Below are 25,889 nucleotides of genomic sequence, written 5' to 3'. Positions count from 1 at the left end.
TGAGTTGATGCTTCCGCCCGTCAATATTTGTACAGTGAAATACCTGAACACTGTCTGGGATAGATAAGCTGTACTAGAAGGATGGAAATAACGACGGGCTCAATTTGGGAAAACAATTGCCCGAATGTATACAGTCTCTTTAACAGATGGTGAGCTGTATTACCTAAGGGTACCGTCTCACATAACGATTTACCAACGATCACGACCAGCGATACGACCTGGCCGTGATCGTTGGTAAGTCGTTGTATGGTCGCTGGGGAGCTGTCACACAGACCGCTCTCCAGCGACCAACGATGCCGAGGTTCGCTGGTAACCAGGGTAAACATCGGGTTACTAAGCGCAGGGCCGCACTTAGTAACCCGATGTTTACCGTGGTTACCAGCGTAAAAGTAAAAAAAAAAAAACCGTACATACTCACCATCTGATGTCCGTCAGGTCCCTTGCCGTCCGCTTCCTGCTCTGACTGAGTGCCGCCGTACAGTGAGAGCAGAGCGCAGCGGTGACGTCACTGCTGTGCTGTGCTCTCACTTTCCGGCCGGCAGACAGTCAGAGCGGGAAGCGGACGGCAAGGGACCTGACGGACATCAGATGGTGAGTATGTACTGTTTTGGTTTTTTTTACTTTTACGCTGGTAACCACGGTAAACATCGGGTTACTAAGCGCGGCCCTGCGCTTAGTAACCCGATGTTTACCCTTGTTACCAGCGAACGCATCGCTGGATCGCTGTCACACACAACGATCCAGCGATGACAGCGGGAGATCCAGCGACGAAAGAAAGTTTCAAACGATCTGCTACGACGTACGATTCTCAGCAGGGTCCCTGATCGCAGTAGCGTGTCAGACACTGTGATATCGTAACTATATCGCTAGAACGTCACGAATCGTGCCGTCGTAGCGATGAAAATGCCACTGTGTGACGGTACCCTAAGACTCCTTTTACTTCACATACGAAGAGCAAAGTCTTATGCTGACTTAAGGACTGTCAATGGAGTCGTACACGCTGTTGATAATTTGTTTCAAGACCTATATGGAAAAAAAGACCATTTGGTGGAAAAGTTTTCATAAACAGTGGTGACTTTCGTCAAACCGTACCAATAGTGGAAGGTGGAAAAAGAGCCCAAATTGTACAGTCCACCATTAAATACTTGAAATCCTGGAATCACTTTTCACGGTTCCAGTTACAACAGAATATGAGCGTCTCAGGACGAAGTTGAGTACAACTCATAGTTTGCAATGGAGAGTTGTCAAATGTATATGGTCAACCAGAAGACACAATTGAAATCCCGAATTCTTTTATTGAAGAGGGTGATTTAATTACAGCTGTTTTTGGTGACTCAATTGAGATTACCGATGGAATGGTAGAAGCAATTGTCAATAAAGCAATTCTTACGCCATTGAATGATGACGTTCACACCTTTAAGGACAAAATTCTTAGTCAAGTTCAAGGTGAACACTCAACATATCGCTCCCTCGACACAATTGCGGAAGAGGAGGGTGTGCTTCTCACAGATTACCCTGTAGAGTTTCTTAACTCTTTGAATCCCACTGGGATGCCTCCTCATGAACTAAAGCTGAAACCAGGAGCTGTAATTATGCTCCTGATTAATGTTAACAGAAAGCGTGGCCTTTGTAATGGCACAAGGCTTTATGTGAAAAGCTTAAAAGCAAACGTTATTCATGCCTTTGCTTCAAATGGAAAAGCAAAGGGTCAGACAGTTCTTAGGGTATGTGCACACGTCCGGATTTCTTGCAGAAATTTCCTGAAGAAAACCGGAAATTTTCTGCAAGAAATCAGCATTTTTTTTTTTTGCGGTTTTTTTCCGTTTTTTTTTTCGCGTTTTTTTTTTAGCATTCTGCAAGCGTAATTAGCTTGCAGAATGCTAAAGTTTTCCAAGCGATCTGTAGCATCACTTGGAAAACTGACTGACAAGTTGGTCACACTTGTCAAACATACTGTTTGACAAGTGTGACCAAGTTTTTACTATAGATGCAGCTTATGCAGCATCTATAGTAAAAGATAGAATGTTTAAAAATAATAAAAAAAATAAAAAAAATGGTTATACTCACCCAGACATCTCATCAGCGGCGTCCGTTCCTCTTCCTATAGCTGGTGTGTGCGCGCAGGACCTTCCATGACGTCGCGGTCATGTGAGCGGTCACGTGAGCGGTCACATGACTGCTCACAACCAATCACAAGACAGTGACGTCATCGGCAGGTCCTTCACCGCACAGCAGCTATAGGAACCGAAGCGGCAGCATGCAGCGGTGAGGCGGGAAGACATCGAGGGTGAGTATAGGACTATTTTTTATTTTAATTCTTTTTTTTTTTACCAATTATATGGTGCCCAGTGCGTGGAGGAGAGTCTCCTCTCCTCCACCCTGGGTACCAACCGCACATAATCTGCTTACTTCCCGCATGGTGTGCACAGCCCTGTGCGGGAAGTAAGCAGATCAATGGACTCCTAGGTGTGCGGAATCCTCGCAATTCCGCATTTTTAATGAACATGTTGCTTTTTTTTCCGCGATGCGATTTTTTCGCGGAAAAAATCGCAACATTTGCACAAAAAATGCGGAATACACTGTAAATAATAGGAGGCATATGTTAGCGTTTTTTTTCGCGTTTTTATCACGTTTTTATAGCGAGAAAACGCGAAAAAAACGCTAAAAATCCTGAACGTGTGCACATGGCCTTATTCCAAGAATTGACCTGATTTCCAAAGATAAAAACTTGCCAGTCCAGATGAGACGGCATCAGTTTCCTGTCATGTTGGCTTTTGCAATGACCATCAATAAATCTCAGGGACAGTCCTTAGATATTGTAGGAATTTATTTGCCGCTCCCAGTGTTTTCACATGGACAGTTATATGTGGCTTTCTCCAGGGGAAGGAAAAGCCAACAAATAAGGGTCAAAATGTTTGAGACACAGAAGCAAGGTAAACTTATTCCTAAGGTTGACAAATTGTTTACTGTCAACTGATTGTACAAAGAAGTCTTTTATTATGCTTTTTAACAATTGTAAAAGCCAAAACATTTTGTACACAAAAGCGGGACTAACCCCTAGCTGCGGTCTACAGACCAAACATTGGAGAAAAGCTGTGCTTTAGAAAAATGCTGTGTATAAGGGAGGAGCGTGAGGTGCAGGAGGATGCTGTCTAGAAAGAAGATGCAGGAGGAATAGGCCCTTTAACTGCCAACATTAAAAGTCGTATCGGCAGTCGTTAAGGGGATAATATTATGTTAAAAAACTTTTGCTTCAACAAAATTGCGCTGGTTGTGTTCTGTGTACCAGTGCGGGAGCGCTGCTATGTTCAACAGCAACAATTTATTTTTCTTGTGCACGTTCCCACACTGGTGCTCAGATTGAGAGCATTGCTTACCAATAAATGCTGTTGCACACACGCCAGCACCGTTTTGTTGAAGCAAAATTTTTATTTTTTGAAGGCCACAATATTAAATGCTCAGGCGCATTATATAAAATAGGAAGCGCATCACTGAAAGTTCAGCCCAGAATGATCATGATGAGGCCAGAGCACCAAAAAAGATCTGCATAGCAGAACGCCCCGGAGCACCAGCATCTCATTAACTTAAAACTTCAAACAGAGATTTAACCCCTTTACCCCCAAGGGTGGTTTGCACGTTAATGACCGGGCCAATTTTTACAATTCTGACCACTGTCCCTTTATGAGGTTATAACTCTGGAACACTTCAACGGATCCCGGTGATTCTGACATTGTTTTCTCGTGACATATTGTACTTCATGATAGTGATAACATTTCTTTGATATTACCTGCGTTTATTTGTGAAAAAAACGGAAATTTGGCAAAAATTTTGAAAATTTCGCAATTTTCCAACTTTGAATTTTTATGCAATAAAATCACAGAGATATGTCACACAAAATACTTAATAAGTAACATTTCCCACATGTCTACTTTACATCAGCACAATTTTGGAAACAACATTTTTTTTTGTTAGGGAGTTAGAAGGGTTAAAAGTTGACCAGCAATTTCTCATTTTTACAACACCATTTTTTTTAGGGACCACATCTCATTTGAAGTCATTTTGAGGGGTCTATATGATAGAAAATAACCAAGTGTGACACCATTCTAAAAACTGCACCCCTCAAGGTGCTCAAAACCACATTCAAGAAGTTTACTAACCCTTCAGGTGTTTCACAGGAAGTTTTGGAATGTTTAAATAAAAATGAACATTTAACTTTTTTTCACAAAAAATTTACTTCAGCTCCAATTTGTTTTATTTTACCAAGGGTAGCAGGAAAAATTGGACCCCAAAAGTCGTTGTACAATTTGTCCTGAGTACGCCAATACCCCATATGTGAGGGTAAACCACTGTTTGGGTGCATGGTAGAGCTTGGAAGCGAAGGAGCGTCATTTGACTTTTCAATGCAAAATTGACTGGAATTGAGATGGGACGCCATGTTGCGTTTGGAGAGCCACTGATGTGCCTAAACATTGAAACCCCCCACAAGTTACACCATTTTGGAAAGTAGACCCCCTAAAGGAACTCATCTAGATGTGTTGTGAGAGCTTTGAACCCCCAAGTGTTTCACTACAGTTCATAACGCAGAGCTGTGAAAATAAAAAAAATAAAAAATTATTTTTTAGCCCCCAGTTTTGTATTTTTCCAAGGGTAACAGTTGAAATTAGACCCCAAAAGTTGTTGTCCAATTTGTCCTGAGTACGCTGATACCCAACATGTGGGGGGGGAACCACCGTTTGAGCGCATGGCAGAGCTTGTCCCATGTTTTGTCTTAACCACCAGGTCATATCTGTGTTGCTCCTAACCACCAGGTCATATCTGTGTGGCTCCTAATCACCAGGTCATATCTGTGTTGCTCCTAACCATCAGGTCATATCTATGTTGCTCCTTAACCACCAGGTCATAACACAAGTTCCATAATTTGTAAACCATGTCTCCTACCTGTCGGCTCCTGCAGTGATTTTACAGAAGCCAACAAATGAATTAACGGCTATTCTTCTATGTATCTATGTGTGTCACTGACATATATATTACACCTATTCTATGTGTGTATATGTATTCTATCTATTCTAACCTGTCTCACCGGTGCGTATTTCTTGCAAGTCACACTGATGGTCCGCGTGGTGTGAGATTTTTTTTTCTAGTTCCCATAGACTTGCATTGGCGATTTCACTCGCATGTGTAATACGGCCGAGAAAAAAAACGGTGATGGGAGCTGCCCCATAGATTAACAGTGGTCCGACTGCTATGCTATTTTTTTTCTCGCATAGCACTCGTCCCTCTTCATCTCTAGTGTTACTCCATTCTAAGAAAGGCTGTATGACGCTTTATAAAAGTTTCCTGCCTAATTTGAAAATTAGGCTTCTTTCACACTTCCGTCTTTTTGTGACCGTCGTAGTGCAGCAAAATGACGGATCGACGGACGTCATAAAAAGTGAAAACGTGTGCGACGCATCCAGTGTAATGACGGATGCGTCGTCCACAAATTCCGGGAAAATGAGAGAGAGAGAGCGTGAGAGAGAGATTTTTTTCCTGGACTTGAAAATCGTCCCGGGCATGCTCAGAGGGGAAAAACTGGATCCGTCGCTGGATTCCAGTGTGTGACGGTCAGCGACGGATCTTGCGTCCATAGGCTTCTATTCTAGTGAACGACGTATGACGCAAGATCCGTCGCTACACGCTTTCCCGACGCAGACAAAAAAATGTTACATTGAACGTTTTTTCCATACAATGGTTCGCCAAAACACGACGGATCGGTCATACGACGGATGCGACGTATGGCCATCCGTCGTGATCCGTCGCTAATACAAGTCTATGGGAAAATGCAGGATCCTGCATTCTCAAAAATCGACGAATTGTGACGGGAGCTGAAAGAGGGAAGTGTGAAAGTAGCCTTATTTGTTTGAGTCTATTTCTAGCTGGGCTCATAAAATGATCTTTTAAGTGTGATAATTAGACAGCCATTTTGACACTGATTTTCATGGTAAGTACACCAGCCTCATCAGATTTGAGAGACATAATTAATGAGTTTTGCAGTGTGTAATGTGATGCTAACAGATCCACTATTAAGGTGTATTCCCATCTCAGACATTTGTGTCCATCGAATAAGCCATAACTATCTGACGAATGCCAGTCTCACATTTTGGCTAAAAATTTCCGAAATTTTTCGCGGCAATTCTGCAACTCCTGCCACGGGTATATCGCATGCAGAATTGGCATGCGTATTCCCTCTAAACACTAGCGTTTTGCAAGCGTAATTAGCTTGCAGAATGCTAGCGTTTTCCAAGCGATCTGCAGCATCGCTTGGAAAACTGATTGACAGGTTGGTCACACTTGTCAAACAGTGTTTGACAAGTGTGACCAACTTTTTACTATTGATGCCGCCTATGCAGCATCAATAGTAAAAGATATAATGTTAAAAATAATTTAAAAAAAATTTAAAAAATGGTTATACTCACCTTCTGATGGCCCCCGATCTCCTCAGCGACTTCCGTTCCTCTAAATGCTTTGTGTGCAGGACCTGCGATGACGTCACTGTTACGTGACCGCGACGTCATCGCGGTCATGTGACCGCGACGTCATCGCAGGTCCTTCACACACAGCATCCCTGGGAACGGGAGCGGTAGTGTGCACCGCTGAGAGGCGGGAAAACTCCGGTGTCATCAGAAGGTGAGTATATCACTATTTTCTATTTTAACTCTTTTTTTTAAACAATTATATGGTGCCCAGTCCGTGGAGGAAAGTCTCCTCTCCTCCACCCTGGGTACCAACCGCACCTGATCTGCTTACTTCCTGCATAGTGGGTATAGCCCCATGCGGGAAGTAAGCAGATCAATGCACTCCCTAGGTGTGCGGAATCCCTGCGATTCCGCAAATTTAATGAACATACTGCGTTTTTTTCTGGAATGCGATTCCACTCAGGAAAACAGTGCAGCATGTGCACAAAAAATGCGGATTGCATTCTATTAAGTAGGATGCTTAATGTATGCGTTTTTTTCGCGTTTTTATAGCGAAAGACCGTGAAAAAAATGCACACAGCCTTATACTCCACACCTTTCTTCAGAATGGCTGTTCCCTATTCTGCTTTTACATCTTTTTCCATAACTCCCATGGAAATCAATGAAAAGGACCACTAATATACACGACCATCTCTCTATACATTGGAATTGGCGTGCACCTATCGGACAGTGATGACTTATCCTGTGGATGGGCATTAACTATTTATGGTGGAAGTACCCTTTTATTAGGCTGTTTAACGAGTACTGTAAAGGGGTTTTCTATGAGTCGAAAAATTCTTAACCTGAAAAGGTTTTGTGTTGAATATTATTTCAGTGCATTTTTTCTTGCTTTGATGTTCTTTCTGGCCCCATTATCGGGGACACATGCCACTCCTTGGCTCTCAGGCTTGTGGCCATGTTGCCAGTTCAGCTTACTACTATTATAACTTTACCTTGTGGCGTCCTGTTCCCACCATCTTTATCCTGCCACTGTACAGCCAACGACACCTCCTTTTCCATCTCTATCCTCCGGATCCATCTCTTGCTGCACTAATCTATTCTATCCCATTACATCCCCTTGCTCCAGGTCACCTTTCCATATGTGATGGGCTGGAGGCTCCTGAGATGGTGCTCGGTGTGGAGCTCCTGTGGGGTAAGTACAGTGACTATGGAATATGGCGTCCTCTACATGATCTGTGCCCTGCAGGGACATTAGTGGAGGAGACTACACTTGGGTTACAGTCGCTGATGGCGTCGGCCCTATCCCATGTACTACATGTGATGGATGATGTGGGGCATGATGGGGCAGTGACATCAGTCTGGGAAAGCCATATGACAAATGCCATAACATCACTGTCATCACGTGACCCAACTCCACACAAAGTATCGGATTAACCCTTAATTCCCCGCCATTTGTCACAATCACTACAGCCGTCCAACATTATAATAAAAGAATATAAAGAAGACGCAGACACAATGAATGGGGTTTATTAATTTTTATTGTTATCTATTATATTATTTAGTTTAATTTATTGTAATCATCCAGCGCCATTTATAGGATTTACTGCATAAAGAGTATGTGACCCAGAGGAAGGCGAAACAACCCCATGTGTGGGGAAAAATTCCTTCCTGACCCCATGTCCTGGCGATCGGCTAATCCCTGGGTCACTGCAGTGTCAGCGCTGGATGGGCCCTGTCACCCCTGTACATGGGGTATTATATACTTATCTAATACTTATATTTCTACCTTATCTTTATCCCTAGGCTATATAAAGCTTATGTATAACTAAGGGAGCACTTACACTGGGCGATTATCTATACTTAGCTTTTTTTATTTATTTTTTTTAAATATACCTATCCTTTCTTACCTATATTTATCTATCCTTACTTATCTATACTTATCTTTTTTTTAATTTTAAATATACGGGGCCTATCATTTCTTAGCTATATTTATCTATTCTTAACCTTACTTATCTATACTTATATATATTTTTTTATTTTTTATTTTAAATATACGAGGCCTATCATTTCTTAGCTATATTTACCTATACTTACCTATTTTTTTTTTATTTTTTTTTTTTATTTTAAATATGCGGGACCTATCATTTCTTAGCTATATTTACCTATAGTTATCCTTACTTATCTATACTTATATATATATTTTTTTTATTTTAAATATGCGGGGCCTATCATTTCTTAGCTATATTTACCTATAGTTATCCTTACTTATCTATACTTATATATATTTTTTTTTTATTTTAAATATGCGGGGCCTATCATTTCTTAGCTATATTTACCTATAGTTATCCTTACTTATCTATACTTATATATATTTTTTTTTTATTTTAAATATGCGGGGCCTATCATTTCTTAGCTATATTTACCTATAGTTATCCTTACTTATCTATACTTATATATATTTATTTTTTATTTTAAATATGCGGGGCCTATCATTTCTTAGCTATATTTACCTATAGTTATCCTTACTTATCTATACTTATCTTTTTTTTTTTTTTTTCTTTTTTTTTTTTTTTATTAAAGACTAAACATACCTATCCTTTCTTACCTATATTTGTCTATTCTTATACATTCTTAGAAATACTTACCTAGAATTATTATTTTTACCTATACTTAGACTTATCTTTTTCTCTTTTTTTATTAGACTAAATATACCTATCCTTTGTTATAATTACCTATACTTATCACTTAGTTATATTTTTGTAGGTCCCTGATGGTGTTGGACATCCGATGCTCTGGTCTTCTCGGCGTGGTCTTCTGGAAGCTCAGGTACGCAGCTTGCTCTGGTGTTATTGAGCCGGTGTCTTGTTGAGGGTTTTCAGTTGAAAAATGGAAACCCTCCGAACAGCTTAAAAGCAGGGACCCTGGGATTAGGCTTAGTTGGCTATAGAAAAAAATGCAGAAAAAAGTCATGGTGAACTTAGTGACTAATCAAACAGTTTTGACTTTAAGTATTGAAAATAATAGTTCAATATTAAAAGGAACCTGTCACCAGGTTAGTACCATATGAGGTAAGGCCAGTACCTTTCAGCCCTGATATACAGCATTCTAATATGCTGTATACATGCCCCCAACCAAACCTGCAAGACAAGCAAGACCTTTTATAATATTCACCTACGGGAGGTCAGGTCCGATGTGCATCGCTGTCTTGGTCCAATGGCTCCCTTCTTCTTGCAATGCCGTCCTCTTTCTTGCTTCGTGTGGATGATGCGTCCTTCGTCATCCACAGTGTCCCCGGTATCACACTCCTGCGCAGGCGTACTTCTCTCAGCCCTGTGAAGGGCCGATCAATGTCCTGCAGTGCGCATGCACCAGGAAAGGTCAAAGAGCTCCGCCGCATGCGCACTGCAGGACTTTACTCTGCCCCCTGGTCATAAGTACGTTTGCTCAGGAGCGCAATTCCGGGGACATTGTGTGGCTGATATAGGACACGTCATCCACATGAAGCAAGAAGGGGAACGGCATCACTAGAAGAAGGGAGGCACCGGACCTACACCAGCGATGCCCATCGAACCCGAACGCCCTGTAGGGGAGTATGTAAAAGGTCTTTTTCTTGTCTTGCATGTTGGAATGGGGGCAGATATACAGCACATTAGAATGATGTATATCAGGGCTGAAATGTCTCATGTGGGACAAACCTGGTGACAGGTTCCCTTTAAAGGAACATTTTCAAATGTGAATATAATATCTTAGAGACAAAACCAGCACCATGAGCATTGCAGCTGACGTCTGGTCACTTCAATGAGCTGCAGCGCCACTAATCATCTCTATGGCCGGTCACATTTCTGTCTCATCATACATAGGATGCTGAATTATGTGCAGGTAACAGGCAATAGCCCAAGTATGGTGAGAACGACAAGTGTTTATATCAGTACAATCTGTACTTATCACTTCAGCTCTGAACACTTTCACCTGTTTACAGACTCTTTCCGAATTGAAAAAAAAAATAGGAAGACCAAAAGGAGGAGTCACCGAGCCGCAGGTTACTTATTGCAGGAAAAAAATGTCAGGACAAAGAGGTCTCTATAAAGTAAAAACACCTTTATTATCTAGTACGGTAAGTGGCGTCACAGAAGGCGCTCACAAACAACATGAATAAGGAAAATATTATATAAAAAGTAATAATCAAACATCATGGAAACACAGCGGCAGTTGGTATATAGGAAAGATACCTCTTTGTCCTGATACTTATTTCCTGCAATAAGTGACCTGCGTCTCAGTGTCTCCTCCTTTTGGTCTTCCTTGTTTTCCGAGTGGTTTTTCCATTCTTTGTCCACACCAGTATACACTGGTATTTTTTTACTCTAATACATTTTGTTCTTCCTGGTGTCTCTCGTTCTCTTGTACCTATAGGTCTTTCTGAATTGGCCTAGCTCCATCAGTTCTGTTTTTTGACAAAAATGTGTTCCTATTTTTTGTTTTAGTTTTCATCTGGTGTAAATTAGCAGTGGAGACTATAAAAAGGAGAAATGTTATTTAAAAATGTAAATTAATCTTTAGAATCACTTCCAGGTCTGCATGAAAGATATAAAAATCTTATGAACTGCTCCTTATGGAGGGCTCATGTAAAAAAATGTTTTACCAAGGGCGGTCTTCTCTAGCTCCAGCTACAGACGGCTATGCAATGCTTTGTCTGATTAAAGGGAATCTGTCACCCCCAAAAATCGTTTATGAGCTCAGGCCACCAGCATCAGGGGCTTATCTACAGCATTCTGTAATGCTGTAGATAAGCCCCCGATGTAACCTGAAAGGTAAGAAAAACAGGTTATATTATACTCACCCAGGGGCGGTCCTGGTTAATTTCGGGTCTGATGGGTGCGGCGCCTCCTATCTTTATACGATGACGTCCTCTTCTTGTCTTCCTGCCGCGGCTTCGGCGCAGGTGTACTTTGTGTGCCCTGTTGAGGGCAGAGCAAAGTACTGCAGTGCGCAGGCGCCGGGAGAGGTCAGAGAGGCCCAGCAGTACTTCGCTCTGCCCTCAACAGGAGCCGCGGCAGGAAGACAAGAAGAGGACGTCATCGAATGAAGATAGGAGACCCTGGACCCGGACCGCGACACCTATCGGTCCCGAAACGAAAAGGGACCGCCCCTGGGTGAGTATAATATAACCTGTTTTTCTTACCTTTCAGGTTACATCGGGGGCTTATCTACAGCATTACAGAATGCTTTAGATAAGCCCCTGATGCCAGTGGCCTTAGCTCATATACGATTTTTGGGGTGACAGATTCCCTTTAAATGGCTTGTACCTAACAGAACTTATAACTAGTTAATTATTTGCATGTAACCCTCAAAAGGGCCTGAAAGAAGAACAATCCTATAGACTAGACATACACTGCTAAGAGATTACATTGTCCAATAACGCGAGCCAAATTATTTTCCAACCCTGACACTAAACATAATGTATCACAGAACCAAAAGCGTAGACGATTGTGGGAGAGAATCTTATTCAGATCCATGGGAGAATTCTCCCATTACTTACTACAGGGATGTATGGTGGGGCCATCCTAAGGGCTTCCACAGAGACCCAATCAATTCGCTGGAAGAAGAGGTGTTCTCGGATGTTACCATGGACTCCTAGTCGCTGAACTGGATCTTCCTGCAGGAGCTGAAAAGGAGAAATGTATTTAGGATTTAGTGAGTGAACCCTGTGATCTGACCAGGAAAGATTATACACAGTGATCACTTCTTTCTGATTGTTGCTCTCCATGACGCGTTGTGTGCTGTGATGGTATATGATAGTGATATTTAGTGATGAGGGGGTGCAAGCAATGGATCTCTACTTCTCTTATCCATAGCGGGACATAGTAAATGTTGTTTACGAGGTTGAGGATTGGGAGAAGATGTCTGTGTAAGACTGTGTTCAGTACAATTACAGCCTCCGGGTCAGGGACTACTAACATTGTATGACCCCAATACTAGACCCTTATACCGGGAACATACTGACCTGTTCAATGATGTCCTTGGCGCCGGAGGAGGACTCATCAAACACTGCAGGATTGTAGGTAGTAAAACTGGTCAGCATCTGGTTTATGATGACTCCAAGCGAGAACCAGTCGACTCCGGCGTAATACTGCTGCATGTCCAGGATCTGCCATAGAGCAGCATTATTAGTAGTGCCACCTCCTGTCACCGCACGTATATGTCACTCATATTGTTATGTGATCCTATAGTAATGGCAGTAAGTCTTACTACTCAGTCAGAGGCACAAAGGATCTTCCATAATTATGCTCCATAAATGAACTTAATAAACTATACTAACAGAGTGAATGTAATATATACGGGTGTGACGGCGCACACAACGCTCGGCTCAGTGTGTTACCGGCTCACACTGTAACCCCTTCATACCAAGAGATTGTCAGCTTTTTTGTTTTAGCATGTTCCTTCTTTGAAGAGCCATAACTTTTTTATTTTTCCGTCCACATAACTATATGAGAGCTTGTTTTTTGAAGGACGAGTTGTACTTGACATCATTCGTGTTTATTTAAGTGGTGAAAAAGAAAATCTTAGATTTGTAAAAAAAAAACAACCTTTACTTGTGTTGCCATTTTCTGAGATCATGATCATGTCATGGGCCCATTGATGGGAGTATGGAAAAACGCACACCCCCACCTGCACATGTTAAATGCCATTGTCTGAGATTGACCGCAGGATTTAACAGGTTAACGGATGTAGACAGAGCAGTGTCACACCCGCAGCTGATAAAGGCACATGATGGCTCATTAAATCACCCATCATCTGCCGGAAAAGATGAAGGCTCTGCGGGTGAGCCCGCATGAAAGCAGAGACACAACATATATCCGGCATGTCCGCCATATGCTATGAAGGGGTTAAGGAGCTATCTGTGGCATTATGGCTGATAGTATTGAGGTGGCGGCTGGCCTTGTCTAATATACACAGATCAGTTAGTCCGATGTACTAGATACAACTGATGCGTGTTATGTAATAAATGTAATAAATGCACATAAAATAACACATTTTCCTGTATCATCATTACACATTTTATTAACCCTTTAGGACATCTATGGTCCGGATAACTCAGCATTACACCTGGTCGGCCATAGTTCACTGTCCATGTAGACATGTAGCCTGGGAAGAGTAGGAGGCTCTGGTCCTCCCATTTGGTGATTGTGGGGTACATAGCAGTGAAGCCCCCGGAGGTCACACATTTCTCACCTTTTCTGGTGATGGGTGATATTTATAATGAAAATCATTTATAGGGGGTTTCTAATACTTTATATTGATGAGCAGAACAGATCATCAATATAAGAATGGTGGGAGCCAACACCCGGCAGTCCCACTGATTAGCTGTTATCACCTTCGCCGGTGGTATAACCAATACACAGGCGTCACAGCTCCCTACACTGGTTAGTGGCCATTGCTGGTACTACAGATTAGTCCCTACTGAAATGAACACGGTCTGATCTGCAGTCCTCAGTACTGACCACTAAACAGTACAGAGGTGCGATGTTCTGCTCTGGTTGCTTCCGTAAGAACAGCTAATCAGTGGGATCGGACCCCCAATGATTTTATATTGATGAACGCGCATAAATAAAGCTAATCAATGTGAAATTACCTGAAAAACCTTTTACCGTATTTTCCGCTTTGTAAGACGCACTTTATTTCCCCCAAATTTGGGGGGGAAATGTGAGTGCGTCTAACAAAGCGGATATACCGCTTACCATTACAGGCTGGGATGAGGGGGTGTCCGCCGCCGCTACCGCCCGCCTCCGCTGTCGTCCGCCGCCGCTGCCGGGGTTGTCCGCTGCTGCCCCGGGTGATGTTGGAGGCTCCGGTGCTGCGGGGGGCTCTGGCGACATTTTGTGAAAGACCAGAGCCCCCCGGCAGTTCGTCCATGCGTTCCAGTATGACTAATTCCGGGAAAATGGCCACCGGAATCTCGGGAGATGAGATTTCAGCGCTGAGATCTCATCTCTCGAGATTCCGGCGGCCATTTTCCCGGAGTCAGTCATACAGGAACGCATGGACGAACTGCCGGGGGCTCTGGCCTTTCACAAAATGTCGCCAGAGACCCCGCAGCACCGGAGACAGCCCTGCAGCACAGGAGCCCCCTGCAGACCCCTCATCCCAGCTTGCAGCACAGGAGCTCCCCTGCAGACCCCTCATCCCAGCTTGCAGCACAGGAGCCCCCCTGCAGCACAGGAGCCCCCTGCAGAACCCCTCATCCCAGCCTGCAGCAATGCTCCACTCCTGCCTCCAGCAACGAGCCTGGGACCCTGATCCACCACAGCCACAACCCCTGGTAAGTAATAAGACGCATGGATTATAAGACGCCCCACCAATTTATTAAAAAGTTTTTTCCTATTTTTCTCCTCAAAATTTGGGGTGCGTCTTATAATCCGGAGCGTCTTACAAAGCGAAAAATACGGTATATACAAAAAATAAAAACATTCTATTCTCACCTCAGGAGCCATGTCACCTATTGTTCCAGCGAATCCGGTGGCTGTTTGGTCTCCGTGCATGTTGTCAAGTGCTAGACCGTAATCCGTGATCTTAATATGGCCCGTCTCAGCCACCAGGATGTTCTCGGGCTTTAGGTCTCTGTAAGAAAAAGAAAAATAACCTGAGTATAAAGTAAGTGTTCTTCTTCTATCTGTGGTCACATGATGACAGATGGGAATAAACCGCTTTTCTCTTCCTGCTGTACTTTGCTCATCTGAGATGACTCCATTACTATGTACCCTACCTGCGCACTGTAGGGATCACTGTATGACATGTGACGGCCGCTCATCTGCAGCTTCCTGTCTGTGACACCAGACAGGACGACTAGACCCCAGGTACAGCGCATCATTCTGTCACTGGGTGACAAAACATCAGATTGCACTCGGACCAATGTTATTCTATGGGGCCGTGTACATGTCTGATTGTTTCCGATCGCAACATGCCCGAGTTGGATCAGATTATCGGATCATGCTTCAATATGCAAGTCAATGAGTCCATGGAAAACATCACACTACACTCGGATGACATCTGAGTGCAGTCTGATTGCAGATGATGGAGACTTTTTTTTCCCATCTTCTCCTCATCCGAAAAAATGAAATCACACTGTGGATCACTCTGATCAAATTCTGTTCAGAGTTTAATCAACGTGCGATTTGGATAATCGTCCGGATTCTCTTAGATGAGAGAATATACGCTGGTGTGACCCGGCCTAACACTGACTAGATTACCTGTGGATGACGCCTCTTGAATGGAGGAACTGGATCCCACACACCAGTTCGGCGGTATAGAATCTGACAAAGAGAAAATGAATAAGTATCAGATCCCATAGAGAGGAAACCTGGCAATCATATCAGTCATTAGAAGCATTATTCTATATTATTCCTCTTAACTTAGAGGGTTTTATAAAAGGGTTGTCCGGTCTCAGAAGAAAAGTCTGCAGTCACTGTATATGACCGCCGAATCGTGACGGTGTAAGAAGTGCACACTATCAGTACTGCAGTCTCGAGAAGGTAGGAATGAATGAATGAATGAATGAATGAGTGTATGAAAATTACATATTGGCGATTATGTTCTGACTGTACCCTGCACGTCTCTCAATTCTTTACTACTGAGAGAAGCCGGGTGAGACTAGTCAGCACGTGACCACAAATGTGCAAATTGTACACAGGATCGCCCACCTGATTGGGGAACACAGGGAAGTCGTGACCGTGTGCGCATTGCCCCCTGTCACAATCTGGCAGTCTGCAGTCATGTACAGTGACTGATGACTTTTCTTCTGAGATCGGACAACTCCTTTAACACATTACCTGGCACTGGCGATGTCTAGTGGCCCATTCCTTTCTAGAAGTTGGTGAAAGTCCCCACAGCGCATGTACTCCATTCCAAAGAAAATATTAATCTGTAATATGGAACATTTGCATTTATTATACACTAAAGACAAATACAGATTTTACTACTTAAAGGGGTTTTCTATCCAAGAAAGTTAAATGAAAGCATATTGCTGTGATATGTAGTCACTCATTGAATGAAAAAGGTGTTTTAACTGCTGGGACCCCTAAAATTCTAAACAATTATGTAGAATACTAGATTGTGGCCCGATTCTAACGCATTGGGTATTCTAGAATATGTATGTCCACGTAGTATATTGCCCAGTGACGTAGTATACAGCAGAGCCACGTAGTACATTGCCCAGCCACGTAGTATATTGCCCAGTGATGTAGTATATTGCCCAGTGACGTAGTATATTGCCCAGTGACGTAGTATATTGCCCAGTGACGTAGTATACAGCACTGAGCCACGTAGTATATTGCCCAGTGACGTAGTATACAGCACAGAGCCACGTAGTATATTGCCCAGCCATGTAGTATATTGCCCAGCCACGTAGTATATTGCCCAGCCACGTAGTATACAGCACAGAGCCACGTAGTATACAGCACAGAGCCACGTAGTATATTGCCCAGTGACGTAGTATATTGCCCAGCCACGTAGTATACAGCACAGAGCCACGTAGTATACAGCACAGAGCCACGTAGTATATTGCCCAGTGACGTAGTATATTGCCCAGCCACGTAGTATATTGCCCAGCCACGTAGTATATTGCCCAGCCACGTAGTATACAGCACAGAGCCACGTAGTATACAGCACAGAGCCACGTAGTATATTGCCCAGCCACGTAGTATATTGCCCAGTGACGTAGTATACAGCACAGAGCCACGTAGTGTATTGCCCAGCCACATAGTATATTGCCCAGTGACGTAGTATACAGCACAGAGCCACGTAGTATATTGCAAAGCCACGTAGTATATTGCCCAGCCACGTATGACAGGTTAAAAAAATAAAAAATAAACATATACTCACTTTCCGCAGGAGCGTTGTAGCTGGTTTTACCATAATCATAAACACCCCGAGAATAAAGGTAACATAATATGTAAGAGCCGTAAAACCTCAAAAACACTAGCAAGCTGGCTATTGTTTTCAATCCAACCTCAAAAAAATGGATAACTATTAGAGCCATTTTGTTCTGCACATTAATACCTCCTACATCACATCTGTAAAGTTTGTCCCTGGCAGAGGTATTGCCCATTGAGCAGTGAGGCTTGTAGTGCAGCGACAATTGATAAAGGGGTTTTTCACTCTTATAATGAGCCCATCCTCAGAATATGTCATTAAAGGGAACCTGTCACTACCCCCAGGGCCTACTAAGGTAAAAGAGCCACCTTCAGCAGCACTAAGGCTGCATTCTGTGGAGGTGGCTCTAAGGTCCAATCAGCTGTTACCGTCTCCTCTAAAAGCCGGATGTGAGCAGTGTACGGAGCACACAAGGTTTAGTGGTCACTCCTGGGTCCTGCAGGACAGCTCCCATTCAGATGAACAGGTTACCAACATCAGAGAAGTGGCCAAATCTTATAGCGCTAAGTAGTCACAATGATACCTTGGTCTGAAATGCGAAGGCTGAGTGGACGAGGAAGGGGCTTCCAGATGCCAGCTGCAGAACTCGCCTCTCCACCATCACATCCAGCCTATCCCCTCCGGCCAGCAGGGCTGTTTTGCCGATGATCTTCACTGCAAATTCTTTGCGGGTTAAAGTATCTTCCGCCATCAGGACCTTTCCAAAGCTTCCAACTCCGATCACATGGTGGAATAATAATCTATCCTTGATGGAATGAGAGATTATGCTGGAGCTGGATGGCCAAACACCGCTGCTTCCTACCAGGGGGGATGAATGGGAAATGTCAGAATAAATCTAACATTTACAGGACATTATTCACACTGAGGAAATCTTCTGTTCTAAGTAAAGCTTGTTCTTCATTTCATAAATTGTGTTAAAGCGAAGCTGTCACCAGGTTTGGCCAATATGAGATATGACACCACCATTCAGGGCTGATATACAGCCTTCTATAATGCGATATATCTGCCTCAACCTGACCCGTGAGACAAGAAAAAGACCTTTTATTAGTCCCACCTGCGGGGCGGTCCGGTCCGAGGGGTGTCGATGTTCTTGGTCCGGCACCTCCCATCTTCCTACGATCCTTGTCCTCCTTCTTGCTTCGCATGGATGACGTGTCCCTGCGTCATCCACACAGTCTTCTCGGCATAGCGCTCCTGTGCAGTCATACTTCTCTGCCAGATTGAGCGCAGAATAAAGTATTTCAGTGCGCAGGTGCCAGGAAAAGACAAAGAACCTTGACGTATGCTCACTGCAGTACTTCGCTCTCCACTCAAAAGGGCTGAGAAGTATGACTGCACAGGAGCGCGATGCCGAGGAAACTGTGCGGATGATGCAAGGACGTGTCATCCACACAAAGCAAGGAGGACGGCGATCATAAGAAGATGGGAGGCGTCGGATTAAGAACATTGTCACCGTTTGGACCGGACCGCCCTGCAGGTGAGTATAATAAAAGGTCTTTTTCTCTTACAGGTCGGGTTGAGGGCAGATATACCGCACTATAGAATACTGTATATCATCCCTAAAAGGTGGTGGCCGTATCTCACACAGGCCAAACTTGGTGACAGGATCCCTTTAATGGATTTTATTAATAAGCAACTTAGTATTCATGTAATTAATCTTATACGGTTCTGTCTGTTAAAGAGAACCTGTCACTCCCAAAATCGAAGATGAGCTAAGCCCACCGGCATCAGGGGCTTATCTACAGCATTCTGGATTTTACCTGGACATTCGATTTACAGTGAATTTATTCTCAGCTAATTCGATTTCCTTTACTAAGCTCTCAGGTACTGGGGTATGGAAAGACTCCCCAAGCATAATATGCAGGAAAAAATACCCAGAAAATTAATACTCCCCTCACAGCTCCACTTTTCTGCTCTTTGTCATCCACAAGGTCCTTGGCGCTGCTCCTTACTGCCAGCATGCGCTGATGGAACCCGGTCATCTTCACACTAGGCCGGGACTTCTGTCCGTGACTAGGCATGTGAATTCCCTGCTCATCCAAAGAGATGTCCTGGGGCCTACTTGCAGCTGGAAGTCCCTTGCTAGAGTCATGAAGCAAGTCATGATGTTACGACATGTGCCACAGCCTTACAACGAGTACTGTAGACCAGGACTTCCAGACTCAGGGACACCCAGGGTCTACTCCCAGCCTAGTGTGAAGATGCCTGAGGTTTCATGGCACAGTGATGGTAAGTAGAGGTGTTGAGGACCGTAAGGGGGACAACAAGCAGCAGAGACATTAGTTTTTTAACCTTCGGCCGACTCTGTACAGTTCAACAAAAATTGTGGAAACTATTTTACTGAATTCCTTAGGAGCAAACTACAAAAAATATGGAAAAGAATAGTGATGTTTGTAAAATTGAACTTCACTTGAATACATTTTCCTGACTCTACTTATCACCTATCTTACTCTGGGACTCTCATGATCACTAGAAAAGGACCCCTGCAGTCGTCCATTGACGAGGGTTTTTGTATATGATAGTGGTGAAACATGCATATTGCTATTTTCAACTCAAAATTTATGGGACTGATGGAAACAGCAAAGTGCTACAGTATTGTGCTGGCAGCTCTAGATGGGAGATCTGAAAAGGTGCTTAAAGGGATCCTGTCAGCAGGATTGTGCACAGTAACCTACACACAGTGTCAGGTTGGCGCCGTTATACTGATTAGGCCAAGGTCACTCTTGTGAGTGCAATGTGAGAAACCGGCGCGAGTTTCTCGCCTCAATACCCAGCACTGCTTCCGGCACTTGGGACTGGAGTGTGCGGCTGCATGGATTTCTATACAGCTGAACACTCCGGTCCCAAGTGCCGGCAGCAGTGCCAGGAATTGAGGTGAGGGTCTCGCATTGCACTTGCAAGTGTGACCCCGGCCTTACAATGATACCTTGGGCGATGTGGTTGTTCTTTAATCTGTATTTTCAGTTTTGTGTTAATGAGATTCTCATGCCCTAAGGTGTGTTTGGTGTATATGGTGTCTGATAATATATTCATAATGCAGACTGCTGACAGGTCCCTGATCCCTCACTGACCTGCCCACTAGTTTGCATATTGAATATCTGTATATACATAAAAAGTGCTTCTGCAAGAAGGTGCCGGCCGTACCACCTGCACTGCAGCATAATCGCATGTTTACTGTGACACGAATACATTTTATTCATGTTATTCAGCTTGGAGAAAAAAAAAAAAATTGAAAATGGCACTTGCCGCACCTGCGCAGTAGCAGCTACCGGTGTATATAGAGATCCGATAGCTGCTATTGTGCAGGCCCCGGCGGCGCAATCTAGCTGGAGAAGAAAGAAAAGATTTCCTCCTCCAAGATAGTGACGCCAGCGCCTGCGCAATAGCAGCTATGGAATCTATACATACTGATAGCTGCTACTGCGCAGGCATGGCGGGCGCCATTTTCAAATTGACTTGCATCTGGAGGGGCATCTAAATGGGCATCTGGACGAATGCTACAACTGTCACTCCAGAGCAGAGGTGTGGTAAAGCACTTACTGCAGAATGCCAGGGGCATGTCATAGTCACAGAATTCCCAAAACTCGGGAGCAACGTAAATCAGATTAAAGCTACATTTTCTCAGTTATGATGCAGCTAAAAATATAAATTTGCAGACAAACCTGCTGACAGTCTCCTTTTTAGAAAATCGCTCCAGCATATTTTTTCCATATATAAAGATCATTCGCCTTCAGTATTCTAGCTGTTTAACCAGTTTGCAATCAGGCTGCACCCCCCCATTCCTGACCATACACTTTTTTGGGTTTTCTCATACATGCGCTTATAAGTGCTCTAAAAAGAATGTTCTCACTTGGATATTCAAAAGTTTTGCCTTTTTTTGCCTTACATGGGGCTTACTTTTTATGGCATTTTTTAGATTCCCTTTTCTTGTTCATATGGGGGGAATGTGTTTTTGCTTTTTACTGGGTACAATGGTCCATGGGAGACTAGAAGCTGCGATCCTCCGATCACCTGTGCTACACATGGCAGGGCGTTTCTGTAGCTAAAATACTCACAGCAGTTTGGGTGATGACAATGACAGTAGTCTCCGCAGACTCTGGGTTGTCATGCCAATTCATTAGCAGCCCGCGGTCATGTGACGTGGGTGTCGATGGGCAGGGTTTGTGATGCGCTTCCGGCACGATCATGTTACATTCCGCTGTCAGAGATTGACAGCGGCATTAAACATGTTAGGCTACTTTCACACTGGCGTTAACTGCAATCCGCCACAATGCGTCGTTTTGCCGAAAAAACGCATCCTGCAAAAGTGTTTGCAGGATGCGTTTTTTCCCCATAGACTAACATTATGCGACGTATTGCGACGGATTGACACACGTCGCAACCGTCGTGCGATGGTTGCGCCGTGTTGTGGCGGACCGTCGGGACCAAAAAACGCTACATGTTACGTTTTTTGCTCCCGACGGTCCGCTTTTTCCGTCCGCGCATGTGTGGCCGGAACTCCGCCCCCACCTCCCCGCACTTCCCCGCACCTCACAATGGGGCAGCGGATGCGCTGGAAAAATGCATTCGCTGCCCCCGTTGTGCGTCGGAGACAACGCTAGCGTTGGTGACTTCGGCCCGACGCACTGCGACGGGCCGGGCCCGACGCTAGTGTGAAAGTAGCCTTAACAGCCGCGGGTGGTTAGCGATTCCAACCGCAGCTGTTAGGGTCACATGTCAGCTGATAAAATCAGGGGGAGGCGACCTTGGACGTACCAACATTTCCACGGTCATAAAGGGGTTAACATTCTTATTATTGCTAATTTACCCTGTAGCTTAGGCTGGTATATTCTCCCCAGTTACAGGAGAATTTCAGCCTCCGGCCTGCATGGCAGAGCTGACCTGACCTCCTACAGCCAAGCAGCTCCTGGTCCCTCCCTACATCTAGCGTCACATGTTCTCTGGATCTGGAGAAGGAAGCACAGTCCATGTCTTCTAATCTCTTCTTACTCTGTATACAGAAGCGCTGGTTTAGCACAGTGTATTCAACCATGGAGATGGTGAGCATGGTAATAAGCCAGGTTTTACCTACTGTCTGGGAAGTCTGGCTGACAGTCTGCTCGCCACCCCACAGCTTCACCATCTTGTGCAAGCTGCTTACACTCCATTGATGTTTTAGAACGTCAGTGCAGAGTAATGAGTGGACTGCCCAGAAATGTATAATGTAAGGGTCGTCCAGAAGTGCTTTCTTTCATCCCACATCAGTTACATTGACACATCCCCCCTTCATTATAGGGAGTTGGGTCATGTGATCTCCGGTCTGATAACTATTACAGTACATGCACTAATGTGTTGACAGTGCAGCGCCCCAGGGTCCTGGTCGTTGCAGTAATATCATTCTCCTCTAGGGGGAGTGGTGTTACGGTTGGAGGCGATAAAGGAGATCTCACTACCAGGTAACACCAACACACAACACATTTCACACTCCAGTCCACCAGGGGGAGCTATGCTCCTATTTATTAGGGCACTCTTCACAATTAGGTAAAACTGGTGGTCTGGATAGGAAGTTAGACAGAAGCTGGCTGAGCTCCGCTCAGGCAGTTGCTATCTGAGCTCTGCTCAGGTAGTTGGGGTGGGATCCTGTCCGAGGCCTAGACAGAAGGACACAGAGCTGCGCCTGCCCCACGTGCGGCAGCTTCCAGAAAGAGACACGAACAGAGAACTGTATTGTAGAGAGTGAGGAGAAGTCATAGCAAAAGGAGGGAAAACCTGTTCTGCCCTACACAGGCTGCCTCCTTCTGAGGCGCAGGATCCCGGTAGCCGGAAAACCGAGGGAGCAACAGTTCACTATGCCTTGCTCCAGAGACCGGCAGGACAGCTAAATCCACGTTACCTTCCCGCCCTATACCCAGGAGGCAAGGTGGCACCCACGAGAGGCTGGGGCATGATAGAGGCCCTGTAAAAAGCCTCAGGCCACCGGTCATACAGGTTTGTCCTATCCATCTGGGGGACAGAGAGAGACACAACATCTAGAACATCTACAAGAGTTGTGAGGACCTTATGAGAGGCTCAGCAATAAGGTACTACAACACCCAGGCGCTAGAGGAAGGCTACTGATTTCCACCTGGATAAGGGGACTCTAGATTTGCCTCCAAACCGGGCGGACTCTGCCTGCCCTGTGATCTGGTGCTCTGGACTGTGGATGCTGAAGTCTTCAGTAAAGGTAAAGAGACTGCAACCTTGTGTCCTCGTTCTTCACTGCGTCTCACACCATCCACCATCTCCACTCTGGGAAGCCCTGGGGACACACTTCACCTGTGGGAAGGTATACCATCTAGCTGCCATATCATCACCCCAGCGGACCCCTAAGCAGCGTCGGTCACCCTGACCGAATACCACAGGTGGTGTCACGAACATATCCCTTTAAATACCTTTCCCCTTTTACAACGGACCTCCCGAGGGCCACGGACCGGGTCAGCCACTGTGACATCCCCCTTGAGAACCGAAGGACCCGATGTCGAGTACCCCTAGCCCTTGGGGGCGCTCCAACAGGAAGTCAGTCTCTGATGTCATGTGACCTGTAAGATGACCTCTCCAGCTATGAATCCCTCCTGACAGCTCAGACTCTTCCCCGGACCCCCAGCTTCACCCTCCTTGTCACTCTGTATGTCTCCCATGCAGCTATAGAGATGGTTGAAGACTTGTCTAAAAGAAGTCATGTCAAGTAAAACTCTGTGGCAAAACGCGCATTTTTGCTGCATTGTTTAGGCTGCTTTCACACTAGCGTCGGTACGGGGCCGTCGCGCTGCGTTGGCCCGACGTACCGACGCATACTGTGAAGAAAATGCCCGACGTTGGCAGCGGAAGCAGTCTTAAGACGCTTCCGCTGCTTCATTGTAAGGTTCGGGGAGGAGGGGGCGGAGTTTCGGCCGCGCATGTGCGGTCGAAAATGGCGGTCCCGACGCACAAGAAAACGTTACATGTAACTTTTTTTGGTGGCGGCGGTGCGCGAAAACACGACGCAACCGTCGCACGACGGTTGCGACGTGTGGCAGTGCGTCGCAATGTGTCGGTAATGTTAGTCTATGGGGAAAAAACGCATCCTGCAGACAACTTTGCAGGATGCGTTTTTTCTCCTAAACGACGCATTGGGACATGCAGCCAAAAACGCTAGTGTGAAAGTAGCCTTACTTGTGAGTTTGGGGCAGATTTTTACCCACTCAGAATGAGTGAAATCTGCAGGAAAAACGCTGAAAGAATTGACTGCATGAGCCCCACAGAGCCTCCCCATGTCCAGCAAAGAGCCCCACACAGCCTCCCTATATACTGCATGAGCCCCACACAGCCTCCGTATATACTGCATGAGCCCCACACAGCCTCCCTATATACTGCATGAGCCCCACACAGCCTCCGTATATACTGCATGAGCCTCACACAGCCTCCCCATATACTGCATGAGCCTCACACAGCCTCCCCATATACTGCATGAGCCTCACACAGCCTTCCTATATACTGCATGAGCCCCACACAGCCTTCCTATATACTGCATGAGCCCCACACAGCCTCCCTATATACTGCATGAGCCCCACACAGCCTCCCCATATACTGCATGAGCCCCACACAGCCTCCCCATATACTGCATGAGCCCCACACAGCCTCCGTATATACTGCATGAGCCCCACACAGCCTTCCTATATACTGCATGAGCCCCACACAGCCTCCCTATATACTGCATGAGCCCCACACAGCCTCCCTATATACTGCATGAGCCCCACACAGCCTCCGTATATACTGCATGAGCCCCACACAGCCTTCCTATATACTGCATGAGCCCCACACAGCCTCCCTATATACTGCATGAGCCCCACACAGCCTCCGTATATACTGCATGAGCCCCACACAGCCTTCCTATATACTGCATGAGCCCCACACAGCCTCCCTATATACTGCATGAGCCCCACACAGCCTCCCTATAAACTGCATTAGCCCCACACAGCCTCCCTATATATTCCATGAGCCCCACACAGCCTCCCATATACTGCATGAGCCAAACACAGCCTCCCTATATACAACATGAGCCCCACACAGCCTCCCTATATACAGCATGAGCCCCACACAGCCACCCCATATATTGCATGAGCCCCATACAGCCTCCCCATATACTGCATGAGCCCTACACAGCCTCACTATATACAGTATGAGCCTCACACAGCCTCCCTATATACAGCATGAGCCCCACACAGCCTCCCTAAATACAACATGAGCCCCACACAGCCTCCCTATATACAGCACGAGCCCCACACAGCCTCCCTATATACTGCATTAGCCCCACACAGCCTCTCCATATACAGCATGAGCCTCACATAGCCTCCCGATATACAGCACGAGCCCCACACAGCCTCCCCATATACTGAATGAACCCCACACAGCCTCCCCATATACTGAATGAACCCCACACAGCCTCCCCATATACTGCATGAGTCCCACAAAGCCTCCCTATATACTGCATGAGCCCCACACAGCCTCCCC

At 45.2% G+C, this 25,889-nt stretch overlaps 3 protein-coding genes across 14 annotated transcripts in view; 1 reads left to right on the top strand and 2 right to left on the bottom strand.

The window, feature by feature from the left end:
* LOC143765697 (uncharacterized) overlaps window positions 1–25,889 on the top strand; it is a 247,057-nt gene that overhangs the window by 82,881 nt on the left and 138,287 nt on the right. For all 11 annotated transcript variants that reach the window (XM_077252623.1, XM_077252626.1, XM_077252625.1 and 8 more), the window contains 2 exons: window positions 7,582–7,647; window positions 9,219–9,281. In XM_077252623.1, the coding sequence (XP_077108738.1) occupies window positions 7,582–7,647; window positions 9,219–9,281 (129 nt within the window). The remainder of the gene's footprint in view (window positions 1–7,581; window positions 7,648–9,218; window positions 9,282–25,889) is intronic.
* The window catches only part of LOC143765695 (protein kinase C delta type-like), a 90,226-nt gene continuing 72,312 nt past the window's right edge, over window positions 7,976–25,889 (bottom strand). For both annotated transcript variants that reach the window (XR_013213448.1, XR_013213449.1), the window contains exon 9: window positions 7,976–9,167. The gene's annotated coding sequence lies outside the window, so the exon portion shown is untranslated. The remainder of the gene's footprint in view (window positions 9,168–25,889) is intronic.
* Window positions 9,034–18,566, bottom strand: LOC143765696 (protein kinase C delta type-like). Its single transcript, XM_077252620.1, has 8 exons — window positions 18,436–18,566; window positions 17,905–18,179; window positions 16,280–16,371; window positions 15,701–15,763; window positions 14,933–15,071; window positions 12,457–12,600; window positions 11,992–12,117; window positions 9,034–9,396 (listed from the first exon to the last, which is right to left on the bottom strand). Exons 1-8 carry the CDS (start codon window positions 18,524–18,526, stop codon window positions 9,331–9,333), a joined length of 996 nt encoding a protein of 331 aa, XP_077108735.1. The 5' UTR covers window positions 18,527–18,566; the 3' UTR covers window positions 9,034–9,330.

This window comes from Ranitomeya variabilis, chromosome 4 (genome assembly GCF_051348905.1).
Source record: "Ranitomeya variabilis isolate aRanVar5 chromosome 4, aRanVar5.hap1, whole genome shotgun sequence".
In the NCBI taxonomy this organism is placed as follows: Eukaryota; Metazoa; Chordata; class Amphibia; order Anura; family Dendrobatidae; genus Ranitomeya; species Ranitomeya variabilis.
This window is presented reverse-complemented; position numbering and strand designations above follow the sequence as displayed.